Source organism: Anomalospiza imberbis, unplaced genomic scaffold (assembly GCF_031753505.1).
Source record: "Anomalospiza imberbis isolate Cuckoo-Finch-1a 21T00152 unplaced genomic scaffold, ASM3175350v1 scaffold_1104, whole genome shotgun sequence".
NCBI classification, from domain to species: domain Eukaryota; kingdom Metazoa; phylum Chordata; class Aves; order Passeriformes; family Viduidae; genus Anomalospiza; species Anomalospiza imberbis.
In genome coordinates this window covers 14,868-30,487 of record NW_027099496.1, presented here as the reverse complement: position 1 = coordinate 30,487, position 15,620 = coordinate 14,868, and the positions used below count along the sequence as shown (strand labels likewise).

Below are 15,620 nucleotides of genomic sequence, written 5' to 3'. Positions count from 1 at the left end.
GGGTTTGCCATTTTCGGGTTTTTCTCACCAGTTTTGAGGTTCTCTCCCCATTTTTCGAGTTCTCCCCACATTTTTAGGTTTCTCCCCTATTTTTTTGGGTTCTTCATTTTTGGGGCTCTCTCCTCATTTTTGGGGTTCTGTCTCTCCATTTTTGGGGTTCTGCCCCGTTTTTAGGGTCCTCTCCCCATTTTTAGGTTTCTCTCTACTTTTTTTATATTCTCCATTTTTGAGGTTGTCTCCCTGTTTTTGGGGTTCTCTCCCCATTTTTGGGGTTCTTCCCCGTTTTTGGGTTCTCTTCCCATTTTTAGATTTTTCTCCCCTTTTTTTGGCTTCTCCATTTTTTGGGGTTTTGTCCCACCCCATTTTTGGGGTTCTCCCCCCGTTTTTAGGGTCCTCTCCCCATTTTTAGGTTTCTCTCTCCTTTTTTATATTCTCTGTTTTTGCGGTTGTCTCCCTGTTTTTGGGGTTCTGTCTCCCCCTTTTTTGGGCTTCTCTCCCCATTTTTAGGTTTCTTTCCCCTTTTTTTGGGTTCTCAGTTTTTGGGGTTCTGTCTCTCCCCATTTCTGGGGTTCTCCCCCCGTTTTTGGGGTCCCTGACTCTGCTCTCCTCCCCAGCCCTGCAGCTGCCCCTGGTGAGCGAGGGGGGCCGGGGGGGGCCCCCCGAGAGCCCCCAGCCCGTGCCCCCCCCCCGGCCCCGGCAGATGCTGGGGCTGCCCCCGCCCCCCTACCTGGTGCCGCGCAGCCTGGAGAGGTGAGGACACGCCCCCAAGCCCTGATTGGCTGATGGGGGAGGGCCTGGGCGCTGATTGGCTGATGTGGGAGGGCCTGGGAGCTGATTGGCTGATGGAGGAGAGCCTGGGAGCTGATTGGTCGGTGGGGGCGAGCCTGGGAGCTGATTGGCCACTTGGGGAGAGCCTGGGAGCTGATTGGCCAATGGGGGAACAGCCTGGGAGCTGATTGGCCAATGGGGGAACAGCCTGGGAGCTGATTGTCTGATGTGGGATGGCCTGGGAGCTGATTGGTCGATGGGGGCGAGCCTGTGAGCTGATTGGTCAATGGGGGAACAGCCTGGGAGCTGATTGGCTGATGTGGGAGGGCCTGGGAGCTGATTGGCCGATGGGGGACAGCCTGGGAGCTGATTGGCCACCTGGGGAGAGCCTGGGAGCTGATTGGCCAATGGGAGAACAGCCTGGGAGCTGATTGGCCGATGGGGACATCCTGGGAGCTGATTGGCTGATGGGGGACGGCCTGGGCACTGACTGGCCAACAGGGGAGAGCCTGGGTGCTGATTGGCTGGTGTGGGAGGGCCTGGGAGTAGATTAGCTAGAGAGACTGGGAGATCCTGTGCCCTGATTGGCCAGAGGTTTGGGGAGAACCTGTGCTCTGATTGGCCTGAGCTTGGGGAGATCCTGTGCCCTGATTTGCCAGAGGTCTGTGAGAATCAAAGCTTGATTGGATGGAATTCCAGGGGAATCTTGTGCCCTGATTGGCCGTTAGCAGTACCTGGGAGGGGTCCCAGGCTCGCATTGGCCAGAGGAGGGGCACGCACCCTGATTGGCTAGAGGTTTGTGGTGATCCTGTCCTCTGATTGACCAGAGTTCTGGAGAGATCCTGTGCTCTGATTGGCCCACAGAATGTCACAAGCTGTGATTGGCTAGGGGAGGGTCATGTACCCTGATTGGCCAGAGGTTTTGGGGGGATCCTGTGCTCTGATTGGCCAAAGATTCTCAAACATCCTGTGCCCTGATTGGCAGAGATCAGGGAGGATTTCATGCTCTGATTGGGTAGAACTCCAGGGTGATAATGTGAGCTGACTGGCCGAGCAGGAGGCTTGTGCTGATTGGCTGGATGGACAGGAGTCTGCAGGTGGTGATTGGACAGAGATCCTGTGCTCTAATTGGACAGAGATTCCAGGGAGATCTTGTGGTCTGATTGGCTGGAGATCCAAGGGGGCTCCAGCCTTGTGTTCTCATTGGCTGGACAAGAGGCTTTGCGCAGCGGTTGGTCGGATGTTCAGGAGCCTGTGGGTGCTGATTGGCTGCTGCTCTGAGGGCTCACAGACCCTGATTGGCCAGAGCTCTGGCGAGTGGTGTGTTCTCATTGGCCAGAGCTTTGGGGTGATCTCGGGCACTGATTGGCTGGAGTGGAGCTTGCAGCTGCTGATTGGCCAGTGGTTCAGAGGATCCCAGTAGCTGATTGGCCGGGTGGGCAGGAGAGCTGTGTGCTCATTGGCCAGGAGTGCAAGAGACCCCTGGGTGGTGATTGGTCAGCTGACCAGGAGCCCCATGGTGCTGATTGGCCAGGCAGGCGGGATTGCCTGTCCTGCGATTGGCCAGAGCTGTGAGTCCCTCTGTGCTGATTGGCCTGGATCTCCCTGTGCTTTGAGCTGATTGGCCAGGCACTCCCCATGCTCTGAGCTGATTGGCCAGGATCTCTCTATGCCCTGAGCTGATTGGCTAGGATCTCCCCATGCCCTGAGCTGATTGGCTGAGTTCTCCCCATACCCTGAACTGATTGGCCAGGCTCTGCCTGTGCCCTGAGCTGATGGGCTGAGCTCTCCCCATGCCCTGAGCTGATTGGCCAGAATCTCTCCTTACCCTGAGCTGATTGGCTGAGCTCTCCCCTCACCCTGAGCTGATTGGCCGGGCTCTCTCCATGCCCTGAGCTGATTGGCTGAGCTCTCCCATTGTGCCCTCAGCATCGAGATTGACCAGAAGCTGCAGGAGATCATGAAACAGACGGGGGTACCTGACTGTGGGGGGACAGGTGAGTTGGGGGGTCACCTGACCGTGGGGGGACAGGTGAGTCAGGGGGGTCACCTGACCGTGGGGGGACAGGTGAGTCAGGGGGGTCACCTGACCGTGGGGGGACAGGTGAGTCAGGGGGGTCACCTGACCGTGGGGGGACAGGTGAGTCAGGGGGGTCACCTGACCGTGGGGGGACAGGTGAGTCAGGGGGGTCACCTGACCATGGGGGGACAGGTGAGTCAGGGGGTTTACCTGTTTGGGGGGGGGGGTACAGGTGAGTTGGGAGGGGGTTACCTGATTCTGGGGGGCAACAGGTGAGTCGGGGGGTCACCCGGCTGGGAGGGACAGGTGAGTCAGGGGGGTCACCCGGCTGGGAGGGACAGGTGAGTCAGGGGGGTCACCCGGCTGGGGGGGGGGACAGGTGAGAATGGGGGCGGGGGACATGTGGGCATGGGCAGGGGACAGGTGAGAGAGAATGGGAGGGGTGACCTGGCTCTGGGGGTGCAGGTGAGTCAGGGGGGTTACCTGAATCTTGGGGGGTTACCTGGCTCTGGGGGTGCAGGTGAGTCAGGGGGGTTACCTGATTCTCGGGGGTTACCTGGCTCTGGGGGTGCAGGTGAGTCAGGGGGGGTTACCTGATTCTCGGGGGTTACCTGGCTCTGGGGGTGCAGGTGAGTCAGGGGGATTACCTGATTCTCGGGGGTTACCTGGCTCTGGGGGTGCAGGTGAGTCAGGGGGGTTACCTGAATCTTGGGGGGTTACCTGGCTCTGGGGGTGCAGGTGAGTCAGGGGGTTACCTGATTCTCAGGGGTTACCTGGCTCTGGGGGTGCCGGTGAGTCAGGGGGTTACCTGATTCTCGGGGGTTACCTGGCTCTGGGGGTGCAGGTGAGTCAGGGGGATTACCTGATTCTCGGGGGTTACCTGGCTCTGGGGGACACGGGTGAGGATGGTGGGGGGGCGGTTACCTGGCTCTGGGGGACGCAGGTGAGGATGGGGGAGGGGTCACCTGGCCGTGGGGACCCAGGTGAGCCCGGGGCTGTCCCGGGTGGGCCCTGACCCCCCCCTTCCCCCCAGCGGTACCAGGCGGAGATCAACGACCTGGAGAACCTGGGCGAGATCGGCAGCGGCACCTGCGGGCAGGTGTGGAAGATGCGCTTCCGCAAGACCGGCCACGTCATCGCTGTCAAGGTGGGCACCGTCCCCACCCCCCTCCCTGGGGACACCGGGGGGACCCCCAGTGACACCTGTGACCCCTCCTGTGACACCTGTGACTCTCGGTGACAACCTGTGACCCCCCCATGACACCTGTGATCCCCGGTGACACCTGTGACCCCTCATGATACCTGTGCCCCCCGGTGACACCTGTGACCCCTCCTGTGACACCTGTGCCCCCCGGTGACACCTGTGACCCCCCCTGTGACACCTGTGACCCCCCCATGACACCTGTGATCCCCGGTGACACCTGTGACCCCTCATGATACCTGTGCCCCCCGGTGACACCTGTGACCCCCCCTGTGACACCTGTGCCCCCCGGTGACACCTGTGACCCCCCCTGTGACGCCTGTGATCCCCAGTGACACCTGTGACCCCCTCATGACATCTGTGGCCCCTCATGGTACCTGTGACCCCCTCATGACATCTGTGATCCCCAGTGACACCTGTGACCCTCTCATGACACCTGTGCCCCCTGGTGACACCTGTGACCCCCGGTGATACCTGTGATCCCCGATGACACCTGTGACCCCTGGTGACACCTGTGACCCCCCCATGACACCTGTGACCCCCCCTGTGACGCCTGTGACCCCTCCTGTGACACCTGTGCCCCCCGGTGACACCTGTGATCCCTGGTGACACCTGTGACCCTCTCATGACACCTGTGCCCCTTGGTGACACCTGTGACCCCCGGTGACACCTGTGATCCCCGGTGACACCTGTGACCATTCCTGTGACACCTGTGCCCCCCGGTGACACCTGTGATCCCCGGTGACACCTGTGATCCCTGGTGACACCTGTGACCCCCTCATGACACCTGTGACCATTCCTGTGACACCTGTGCCCCCTGGTGACACCTGTGACCCCCTCATGACACCTGTGACCCCTGGTGACATCTGTGATCCCTGGTGACACCTGTGACCCCCTCATGACACCTGTGACCACCCCTGTGACACCTGTGCCCCCCGGTGACACCTGTGCCCCCCCAGCAAATGCGGCGCTCGGGGAACCGTGAGGAGAACAAGCGGATCCTGATGGACCTGGACGTGGTGCTCAAGAGCCACGACTGCCCCTACATCGTGCAGTGCTTCGGCACCTTCATCACCAACGTGAGCACCTGGGCACCTGGGGGGGCACCTGGGGGGACCTGGGGCACATGGGGGGGCATCTGGGGGCACCTGAGGGGCACCCGGGGCTGTGGGTACCCCTACATTGTGCAGTGCTTCGGCGCCTTCATCACCAACGTGAGCACCTGGGCACCTGGAGGGTTGGGGGTGCCTGGATCCATCCATGGGCCCCCCCAGTGCTGCTCCCAGTGCCCTCGCAGTACACCCAGTGCTCCCAGTGCCCTCCCAGTGCTCCCAGTACACCCGGTGTGTCCCCAGACCGACGTGTTCATCGCCATGGAGCTCATGGGCACCTGCGCGGAGAAGCTCAAGAAGCGAATCCAGGGCCCCATCCCCGAGCGCATCCTGGGCAAGATGACGGTGGCAGTGAGTGACAGCGGGGACACTGGGGACAGGGGGGCATTGGGGACATCCAGGGGACTGGGGACACTGGGGGCATTGCAGACAATGGGGACACTGGGGACACCTGGAGCCTTGGGGACACTGGGGAGAGGGGGGGCATTGGGGACACTGGTGACATCCAGGGGATTTGGGATACTGGGGACACTGGGGACACCTGGAGCCTTGGGGACTATGGGGACACTGGGGGACAGTGGGGACACTGCGGGGCATTGGGGACAATGGGGACATCCAGGGGATTGGGGACACTGGGAGCACTGGGGATACTGGGGACATCCAGGGGATTGGGGACACTGGGAGCATTGGGGACACTGGGGACAGGGGGGGCATTGGGACACTGGGGACACCTGGAGTCTTGGAGGCATTGGGGACAATGGGGACACTGGGGGATATTGGAGACATTGGGGACAATGGGGACACTGGGGGACAGTGGGGACACTGGTGGCATTGGGGACATCCAGGGGATTGGGGACACTCAGGACATTGGGGACACTGGGGACACCTGGAGCCTTGGGGATGCTGGGGACAGTGGGAACACCAGGGACAGGGAGGACCCTGGGGACAACGGGGAGAACGGGAGCCCTGGGGACATTGGGGACACGCAGGGTGGCTCTGGGATTCTGGGTAAGGTGACAGTGGCAGTGAGTGGCACTGGGGACAGTTGGGACACTGGGGACAGGCAGGGGGGTCCTGGCATCCTGGGCAAGATGATGGTGATGACACTGGGGACACTGGGGACAGGCAGGGGGTCCCCAGGATCCAGCGCCCCATTCCCGAGTGGGTCCTGGGCTGGGTGACAGTGGCAGTGAGCAGGGTGGTGGTGGCACAGAGGTGGCACGGAGGTGACACTGGGGACAATCCCTGCCTGCAGATCGTGAAGGCGCTGCTGTACCTGGAGGATAAGCACGGGGTGACCCACAGGGGACAACTGGGGACAGTCAGGGTGTCTCTGGGTTCTGAGCAGGGTGGTGGTGGCACAGAGGTGGCACAGAGGTGACACTGGGGACAATCCCTGCCTGCAGATCGTGAAGGCGCTGCTGTACCTGAAGGAGAAGCACGGCGTGATCCACAGGGACGTCAAACCCTCCAACATCCTGCTGGACGAGCGGGGCCAGATCAAGCTCTGCGACTTCGGCATCAGCGGCCGCCTGGTGGACTCCAAGGCCAAGACCCGGAGCGCCGGCTGTGCGGCCTACATGGCGGTGAGGGGACACTGGGGACATCGGGGGGGACATTGGGGACACTGGGACATCCCCAGAGCACAGGGTGCGCAGCCGACATGGCGGTGAGGGGACACTGGGGACATGGGGACACAGGAGACATTGGGGGACATGGGGACACAGGAGACATTGGGGGACACTGGGGACATGGGGAGACATTGGAGACATTGGGGACATGGGGAGACATTGGGGGACACTGGGGACATTGGAGACATTGGGGGACACTGGGGACATGGGGGGACACTGGAGACATGAGCCAGCCCCGGAGCGGGGATTTGGGGGTGCTGGGGTCCCCAGGGTGGGGGGATTTGAGGCTGGGGCTGTCGGGGGCTCCCCCCAGCTCGGGGGGTTTCGGGGATCCCCCGGGGTTTGGGGGATCCCCCCAGGTCTGGGGTTCTGGGTGTTGGGGGTTCCCGGGTTTGGGGTTTTTTGGGGGTTCCCGGGTTTGGGCTTTGGATGTTCGGGGTTCCCGGGTTTGGGGGCTCCCAGATTTGGGGTTTTTGGGATTCCCATAGGTTTGGGTTTTTTTGGGGTTTTGAGGATCTCCCCAGGTTTGGGATTTTGGGGGTTCCCAGGTTTGGGTTTTTGGGGTTCTGGAGGATCTCCCCCTATCTGGGAGTGCCAGGGGTCCCCCAGGTCTGGAAATTTGGGGAGTCCCAGGTTTGGGGTTCTGGGTCTTTGGAGATTCCCAGCTTTGGGGTTTTGGGGTCCCCAGGTTTGGGCTTTTGGGGGGTCCCTTCCGGGTTTGGGGTTCTGGAGGTTCTCAGGTTTGGAGTTTTTGGAGTCCCCCTAGGTTGTCTTTTTTGGGGGGTTTTGAGGATCCCCCCAGGTTTGGGATTCCGGGGGTTCCCAGGTTCGGGGTTTTGGGTGTTTGAGGGTTTGGGGTTTTGGGGTTTCCCAGGATTGGGGTTTTTGGGGTCCTCCAAGGTTTGGGGTGTTTGGGGTTTTGGGGATTCCCAGGTTTGGGGTTTTTGGGGTTTCCTAGGTTTGGGGTGTTTGGGGTTTTGGGGGTTCCCAGGTTTGGGGTTCTGGGGGTTTGGGGTTCTGGGGGTTTGGGGTTTTGGGGTTTCCCAGGGTTGGGGTTTGGGGTTCTGGGGGTTTGGGGTTCTGGGTGTTTGGGGTTTTGAGGTTTCCCAGGTTTGGGGTTCTGGGGGTTTGGTGTTTTGGGGGTTCCCAGGATTGGGGTTTGGGGTTCTGGGGGTTTGGTGTTTTGGGGGTTCCCAGGATTGGGGTTCTGGGGGTTTGGTGTTTTGGGGGTTCCCAGGGTTGGGGTTTGGGGTTCTGGGGGTTTGGGGTTTCCCAGGTTTGGGGTTCTGGGGGTTTGGTGTTTTGGGGGTTCCGAGGTTTGGGGTTCTGGGGGTTTGGTGTTTTGGGGGTTCCCAGTTTGGGGTTTTGGGGATTCCCAAGTTTGGGGGTTTGGGGTTTTGGGGGTTCCCAGGTTTGGGGTTTTTGGGGTTCTGGGGGTTTGGGGTTTTGGGGTTCCCAGGTTTGGGGTTCTGGGGGTTTGGTGTTTTGGGGGTTCCGAGGTTTGGGGTTCTGGGTGTTTGGGGTTTTGGGGTTCCCAGGTTTGGGGTTCTGGGGGTTTGGGTGTTTTGGGGGTTCCCAGGTTTGGGGTTTTGGGGGTTTTGGGGTTCCCAAGTTTGGGGTTCTGGGGCTTTGGGGTTCTGGGTGTTTGGGGTTTTGGGGTTCCCAGGTTTGGGGTTCTGGGGGTTTGGGGTTTGGTGTTTTTGGGGTTCCCGGGTTTGGGGTTCTGGGGGTTTTGGGGATTCCTAGGTTGGGGGTTCTGGGGGTTTGGGGTTTTGGGGGTTCCCAGGTTTGGGGTTTGGGGGTTTGGTGTTTTGGGGGTTCCCAGGTTTGGGGTTTTGGGGGTTTTGGGGTTCCCAAGTTTGGGGTTCTGGGGCTTTGGGGTTCTGGGTGTTTGGGGTTTTGGGGTTTTCAGGTTTGGGGTTCTGGGGGTTTGGGGTTTGGTGTTTTTGGGGTTCCCGGGTTTGGGGTTCTCGGGCCCTGCCCCCCCGGTGCCCCCAAGCCCGCCCCTCCCCCAGCCCGAGCGCATCGACCCCCCCGACCCCACCAAGCCCGACTACGACATCCGCGCCGACGTCTGGAGCCTCGGCATCTCCCTGGTGAGCGCCCGCCCGCGGCCCCACACGCCACCTCAGGGTCCCCAAATGTCACCCAGGGTCCCCAAACGCCACCTCAGGGTCCCCAAATGTCACCCAGGGTCCCCACACGCCACCTCAGGGTCCCCAAATGTCACCCAGGGTCCCCACACACCACCTCAGGGTCCCCAAATGTCACCCAGGGTCCCCACACACCACCTCAGGGTCCCCAAATGTCACCCAGGGTCCCCAAACGCCACCTCAGGGTCCCCAAATGTCACCCAGGGTCCCCAAACGCCACCTCAGGGTCCCCAAATGTCACCCAGGGTCCCCAAATGTCACCTCAGTGTCCCCAAATGTCACCCAGGGTCCCCACACGCCACCTCAGCGTCCCCAAATGTCACCCAGGGTCCCCAAACGCCACCTCAGGGTCCCCAAATGTCACCCAGCGTCCCCAAATGTCACCCAGGGTCCCCAAATGTCACCTCAGTGTCCCCAAATGTCACCCAGGGTCCCCAAACGTCACCTCAGTGTCCCCAAATGTCACCCAGGGTCCCCAAATGTCACCTCAGTGTCCCCACATGTCATCCAGGGTCCCCATATGCCACCTCAGTGTCCCCAGGGTCCCCACACCCCACCCAGGGTCCCCAAACGTCACCTCAGTGTCCCCAAATGTCATTCAGGGTCCCCAGACATCACCTTAGCATCCCCACATGCCACCCAGTGTCCCCAAACGTCACCCTGCATCCCCAAATGCCACCCAGGGTCCCCAAATATCACCTCAGTGTCCCCAGAAGCCACCCAGGGTCCCCAAACGTCACCCACGGTCCCCAAATGCCACCACAATGTCCCCAAATGTCACCTCAGTGTCCCCAGGGTCCCCAAACTTTACCCAGGGTCCCCAAACGTCACCTCAGTGTCCCCAGGGTCCCCTCTGTCCCCAGATGTCACCCCTGCATCCCCTGCATCCCCAAATGTCACCTCAGGGTCCCCAAATGTCACCCAGGGTCCGCAGGGTCCCCAAATGTCACCGAGGGTCCCCAAAGTGTCACCCTGGTGTCCCCTGCATCCTCAAACGACACCCCAGGGTCCCCAAACGTCACCCCAGGGTCCCCACATGTCACCGAGGGTCCCCAAAGTGTCCCCAGGGTCCCCAAATATCATTCAGCTGTCCCCAAAGTGTCCCTGACCCGCCCCAGTGTCCCCAACGTGCCACCCAGCTGTCCCCAAAGTGTCCCTGACCCGCCCCAGTGTCCCCAACGTGCCACCCAGCTGTCCCCAAAGTGTCCCTGACCCGCCCCAGTGTCCCCAACGTGCCACCCAGCTGTCCCCAAAGTGTCCCTGACCCACCCCAGTGTCCCCAACGTGCCACCCAGCTGTCCCCAAAGTGTCCCTGACCCGCCCCAGTGTCCCCAATGTGCCACCCAGCTGAACCCAGCTGTCCCCAAAGTGTCCCTGACCCGCCCCAGTGTCCCCAGCCTGGCCTCGATCAGCTCCGGGTCCCCAGCGTGTCCCCGTGGTGCCACCTCAGCCCTGCAGCGCCACATGGCCCTACTGTCACCTGTCACCTGTCCCTGTGTCACACCTGTCACCTGTCCCTGTCACACCTGTCACCTGTCCCTGTGTCACACCTGTCACCTGTCCCTGTCACACCTGTGTCACACCTGTCACACCTGTCACCTGTCCCTGTCACACCTGTGTCACACCTGTGTCACACCTGTCACCTGTCCCTGTCACACCTGTGTCACACCTGTCACCTGTGCATCACACCTGTGTCACACCTGTCCCTGTCACACCTGTGTCACACCTGTCACACCTGTCACCTGTCCCTGTCTCACCTGTGTCACACCTGTCACCTGTCCCTGTCACACCTGTGTCACACCTGTCACCTGTGCATCGCACCTGTGTCACACCTGTCCCTGTCACACCTGTGTCACACCTGTCACCTGTGCATCACACCTGTGTCACACCTGTCCCTGTCACACCTGTGTCACATCTGTCACCTGTCCCTGTCACACCTGTGTCACGCCTGTCACACCTGTGTCACGCCTGTCACACCTGTGTCACACCTGTGTCACACCTGTCACCTGTCCCTGTCACACCTGTGTCACACCTGTCACACCTGTCACCTGTCCCTGTCACACCTGTGTCACACCTGTCACCTGTCCCTGTCACACCTGTGTCACACCTGTGTGTGTCACACCTGTGTGTGTCACACCTGTGTCACACCTGTGTCACACCTGTGTGTGTCACACCTGTGTCACAACTGTGTGTGTGTCACACCTGTGTGTGTCACACCTGTGTGTGTCACACCTGTGTCACACCTGTGTGTGTCACACCTGTGTGTGTGTCACACCTGTGTAACACCTGTGTGTGTCACACCTGTGTGTGTGTCACACCTGTGTGTGTGTCACACCTGTGTGTGTCACACCTGTGTGTGTGTCACACCTGTGTGTGTCACACCTGTGTGTGTCACACCTGTGTGTGTGTCACACCTGTGTGTGTCACACCTGTGTCACACCTGTGTGTGTCACACCTGTGTGTGTGTCACACCTGTGTGTGTGTCACACCTGTGTGTGTCACACCTGTGTGTGTGTCACACCTGTGTGTGTCACACCTGTGTGTGTGTCACACCTGTGTGTGTGTCACACCTGTGTGTGTCACACCTGTGTGTGTGTCACACCTGTGTGTGTCACACCTGTCACACCTGTGTGTGTGTCACACCTGTGTGTGTCACACCTGTGTGTGTGTCACACCTGTGTGTGTCACACCTGTGTGTGTCACACCTGTGTCACACCTGTCACCTGTGCATCACACCTGTCACACCTGTCACCTGTGTGTGTCACACCTGTGTGTGTGTCACACCTGTGTGTGTCACACCTGTGTGTGTGTCACACCTGTGTGTGTCACACCTGTGTGTGTGTCACACCTGCGCAGGTGGAGCTGGCCACGGGGCAGTTCCCATACCAGAACTGCTGTCCCTGTCCCTCTCACTCCTGTGTGTGTCACAGCTGTCACACCTGTGTGTGTCACACCTGTGTGTGTCACAGCTGTGTATGTCACACCTGTCACACCTGTGTGTGTCACACCTGTGTCACACCTGTGCAGGTGGAGCTGGCCACGGGGCAGTTCCCATACCAGAACTGCTGTCCCTGTCCTTGTCACTCCTGTGTGTGTCACACCTGTAACACTTGTGTGTGTCACAGCTGTGTATGTCACACCTGTCATGCCTGTATATGTCACACCTGTGTCACACCTGCGCAGGTGGAGCTGGCCACGGGGCAGTTCCCGTACCAGAACTGCAAGACGGATTTCGAGGTGCTGACCAAGGTGCTGCAGGAGGACCCGCCCCTGCTGCCCCCGGCCATGGGCTTCTCCGGGGACTTCCAGGCCTTCGTCCGAGACTGGTGGGGACATCGGGGGACACGGGGGGGACACGGGGGGATACGGGGACATGGGGACACTGGGGGGACATGGGGATATGGGGACACAGAGACATGGGGGGACATGGGGACATCAAGGGGACATGGGGACACTGGGGGGACATGGGGACATGGGGACACAGAGACATGGGGGGACATGGGGACATCAAGGGGACATGGGGACACTGGGGGGACATGGTGACACTGGGGGGACATGGGGGGGACACAGGGACATGGGGGGGACACAGCCCCGGGGTGCTCCCCCCCCTTCCCTGGGGAGCTCCAGGCCTTCGTCTGGGACTGCTGGGGGACACGGGGGACACTGGGGGGACACTGGGGACATGGAGGGACAGGGGGGGACATGGCGCTCACCCCCGTCCCCTCCCCCAGCCTCACCAAGGACCACAGGAAGAGACCAAAGTACAACAAGTTACTGGTGAGTGGCACTGGCACTGGCACCTGGCACTGTCACCCCTGTCACTGTCACACCTGTCATCTGTCACTGGCACACCTGTCACTGTCACACCTGTCAATGGCACACCTGTCACTTGTCACTGTCACACCTGTCACACCTGTCATCTGTCACTGTCACACCTGTCACACGTGTCACACCTGTCATCTGTCACTGTCACACCTGTCACACCTGTCATCTGTCACTGTCACACCTGTCACTTGTCATTGTCACCTGGCACTGTCACACCTGTCACCTGTCATCTGTCATTTTCACACCTGTCACCTGGCACTGTCACTTGTCATTGTCACACCTTTCACACCTGTCATCTGTCATTGTCACACCTGTCACCTGTCATCTGTCATTGTCACACCTGTCACTTGTCATTGTCACACCTTTCACACCTGTCACCTGTCATCTGTCATTGTCACACCTGTCACTTGTCACACCTGTCTGCTGTCACTTGTGTCCCGGGGCCACCTCCCCATCACGACTGCCACCAGAGCCACGGCCACCCCCTCCCTGTCCCCTGTGTGTCCCCACGTCCCCCACGCCAAGAGCTGTGTGTGTCACCTGTGGGGGCACATGCACCATGCCACCGTCCCTGGTGGTCCCCAAGTCCCTGTCACCTCCCCTGCGTGTCCCCATGTCCCTGTGTCTGTGTCCCTGTGTCCCCGTGTCCCTGTGTCTGTGTCCCCATGTCCCTGTGTCTGTGTCCCTGTGTCCCCATGTCCCTGTGTCTGTGTCACTGTGTCTGTGTCCATGTCCCTGTGTCTGTGTCCCTGTGTCCCCATGTCACTGTGTCTGTGTCCCTGTGTCTGTGTCCCTGTGTCTGTGTCCCTGTGTCTGTGTCCGTGTCCTTGTGTCCCCATGTCACTGTGTCTGTGTCCCTGTGTCCCCATGTCCCTGTGTCTGTGTCACTGTGTCTGTGTCCCTGTGTCCCCATGTCCCTGTGTCTGTGTCACTGTGTCTGTGTCCCTGTGTCCCCATGTCCCTGTGTCTGTGTCCCTGTGTCCCCGTGTCCCTGTGTCTGTGTCCCTGTGTCCCCATGTCCCTGTGTCTGTGTCCCTGTGTCCCCCCTGTCCCCATGACCGTGTCCCCCTGTGTCTATGTCTTTGTGTCCCTCTGTCCCCAGGGCCACATCCATGTCCCGTGCCCCCGTCCCCACCTTGTCCCCAAACCCTCACCCTCGGTGCTCCGTCCCCATGTCCCCAAGCTTTGTCCTCCATGTCCACTGCGGTCCCCTTGTCCCCGTGTCACATCCCCATGTCCCTGCTGTTCGCAATGTCCCCAGTGTCCCCAATGTCCCCATTGTCCACAATGTCCCCGATGTCCCCATGTCTCCAATGTCCCTGTTGTCCCCATGTCCCCATGTCCTCACATCCCCTGCTGTCCCCATGTCCCCAGTGTCCCCAATGTCCCATGCTGTCTCCGATGTCCCCACGTCCCCTGTTGTCCCCGGTGTCACTGATGTCCCCATGTCCCCACAGGAGCACACCTTCATCAAGCGCTACGAGACGCTCGAGGTGGACGTGGCCACCTGGTTCAAGGACGTGATGGCCCGGACAGAGTCCCCGCGCCCGGGGGGTGGCCTGGGCCACCACCTGCCCTTCTTCACCAGGTAGCGCCCGCCCGGCGCCGCCACGCCCGGCAGGGGACACCGGGGACAGCCGGGCCACCTCCGGGGACAGGGACAGCGGGGACAGCCCTGGGACACTGCCTGGTTGCCACCACGTCCGGCAGGGGACAGCGGGGACATCTCCTGTGACACCGGGGACAGCCGGGCCACCTCCAGGGACAACCAGGACGGCCCTGGGACAGCACCCGGCACAGGGACAGCCGGGCCACCTCTGGGGACAGGAACACTGGGGACAGCCCTGGGACAAGGCCACCCAGGACAGGGCCACCTGTGACACCCACTGGGGGAGGTGACACCTGTGCCACGCCCCTCTTGTCACCCCCCCGTGCCACCTAGTGTGACAGTGACACTGCCACAGCCAACACAGCCCTGGCCTGGCCTGGAGTGTCCCCAGTGTGTCCCTGCCATCACAGCTGTCCCCTCCCGCTGTCCCCACCTTCCCGAGGCCAGGGGACACCCCTGTCCCCTCTGTGTCCCCCTGGACGTGCCTCAGTTTCCCACAGGGTCCCGTGTGGGGACAGGGCTGTGGACAGGACGGGGAGGTGGCACCGAGGGTGTGACACTGGGATGTGGCACTTGGAGGTGACTCTGGGATGTGACACTCGGGGAGGTGGCCCAGGGACACGGACATGGCTGGGGGATGTGACACACGTGTGACGCCGGGGCCTGGGGATGTGACACTCGGCCCTGAGGGGACATTGAGGGGACGCGGAGGTGGCACCAGGACATGGGGACGTGACACAGAGATGGCACTTGGGGACACGGAGATGGCGCGGGAACGTGGCACAGGGGACAGCGTGGAGAGCCAGCACGGTGATGTGACGGCGAGGGAGACAGCGTGGGGACACGGAAGGATGGCACAGAAATGGCACCAGGACATGACACGGGGACGGCACCGGGATGTGACACGGGGACACGGGACGGAGATGGCACCAGGAAGTGACACAGGACACAGAACGGAGATGGCACCGGGATGGCACAGGACGGAGATGGCACCGGGAAGTGACACGGGGACACAGGGATGGCACCGGGAAGTGACACGGGGACACAGAACAGAGGTGGCACCAGGATGGCACCGGGAGGTGGCACAGAACAGAGATGTCCCCAGGCTGTGACAGTGGGGACACGGCGCTGGAGGACACAGAGTGGTGGCCTGGGGACACGGACACGTCACGGATGTGACATCGCAGGGCCCGGTCCCGGGGATGTGACACCGCGATGTGACACCGGGGATGTGACACCAGGGCTGTGACACCGGGATGTGACACTAAGGATGTGACACCAGGGACGTGACACCAAGGATG

General features: G+C 61.1%; 1 protein-coding gene across 1 annotated transcript; it reads left to right on the top strand.

The window, feature by feature from the left end:
• Positions 1 to 614: 614 nt before the first annotated feature.
• LOC137465805 (dual specificity mitogen-activated protein kinase kinase 7-like) lies at positions 615 to 14,419 on the top strand (the record flags this gene model as incomplete). The annotated part of the gene is made up of 10 exons (XM_068177833.1): positions 615 to 750; positions 2,698 to 2,944; positions 3,822 to 3,935; positions 4,949 to 5,068; positions 5,345 to 5,452; positions 6,508 to 6,687; positions 8,748 to 8,828; positions 12,069 to 12,211; positions 12,617 to 12,662; positions 14,168 to 14,419. Coding segments are annotated over 10 exons (1,310 nt in total), but the record flags the coding sequence as incomplete, so codon positions are not given.
• Between the last annotated feature and the right edge of the window lie 1,201 nt (positions 14,420 to 15,620).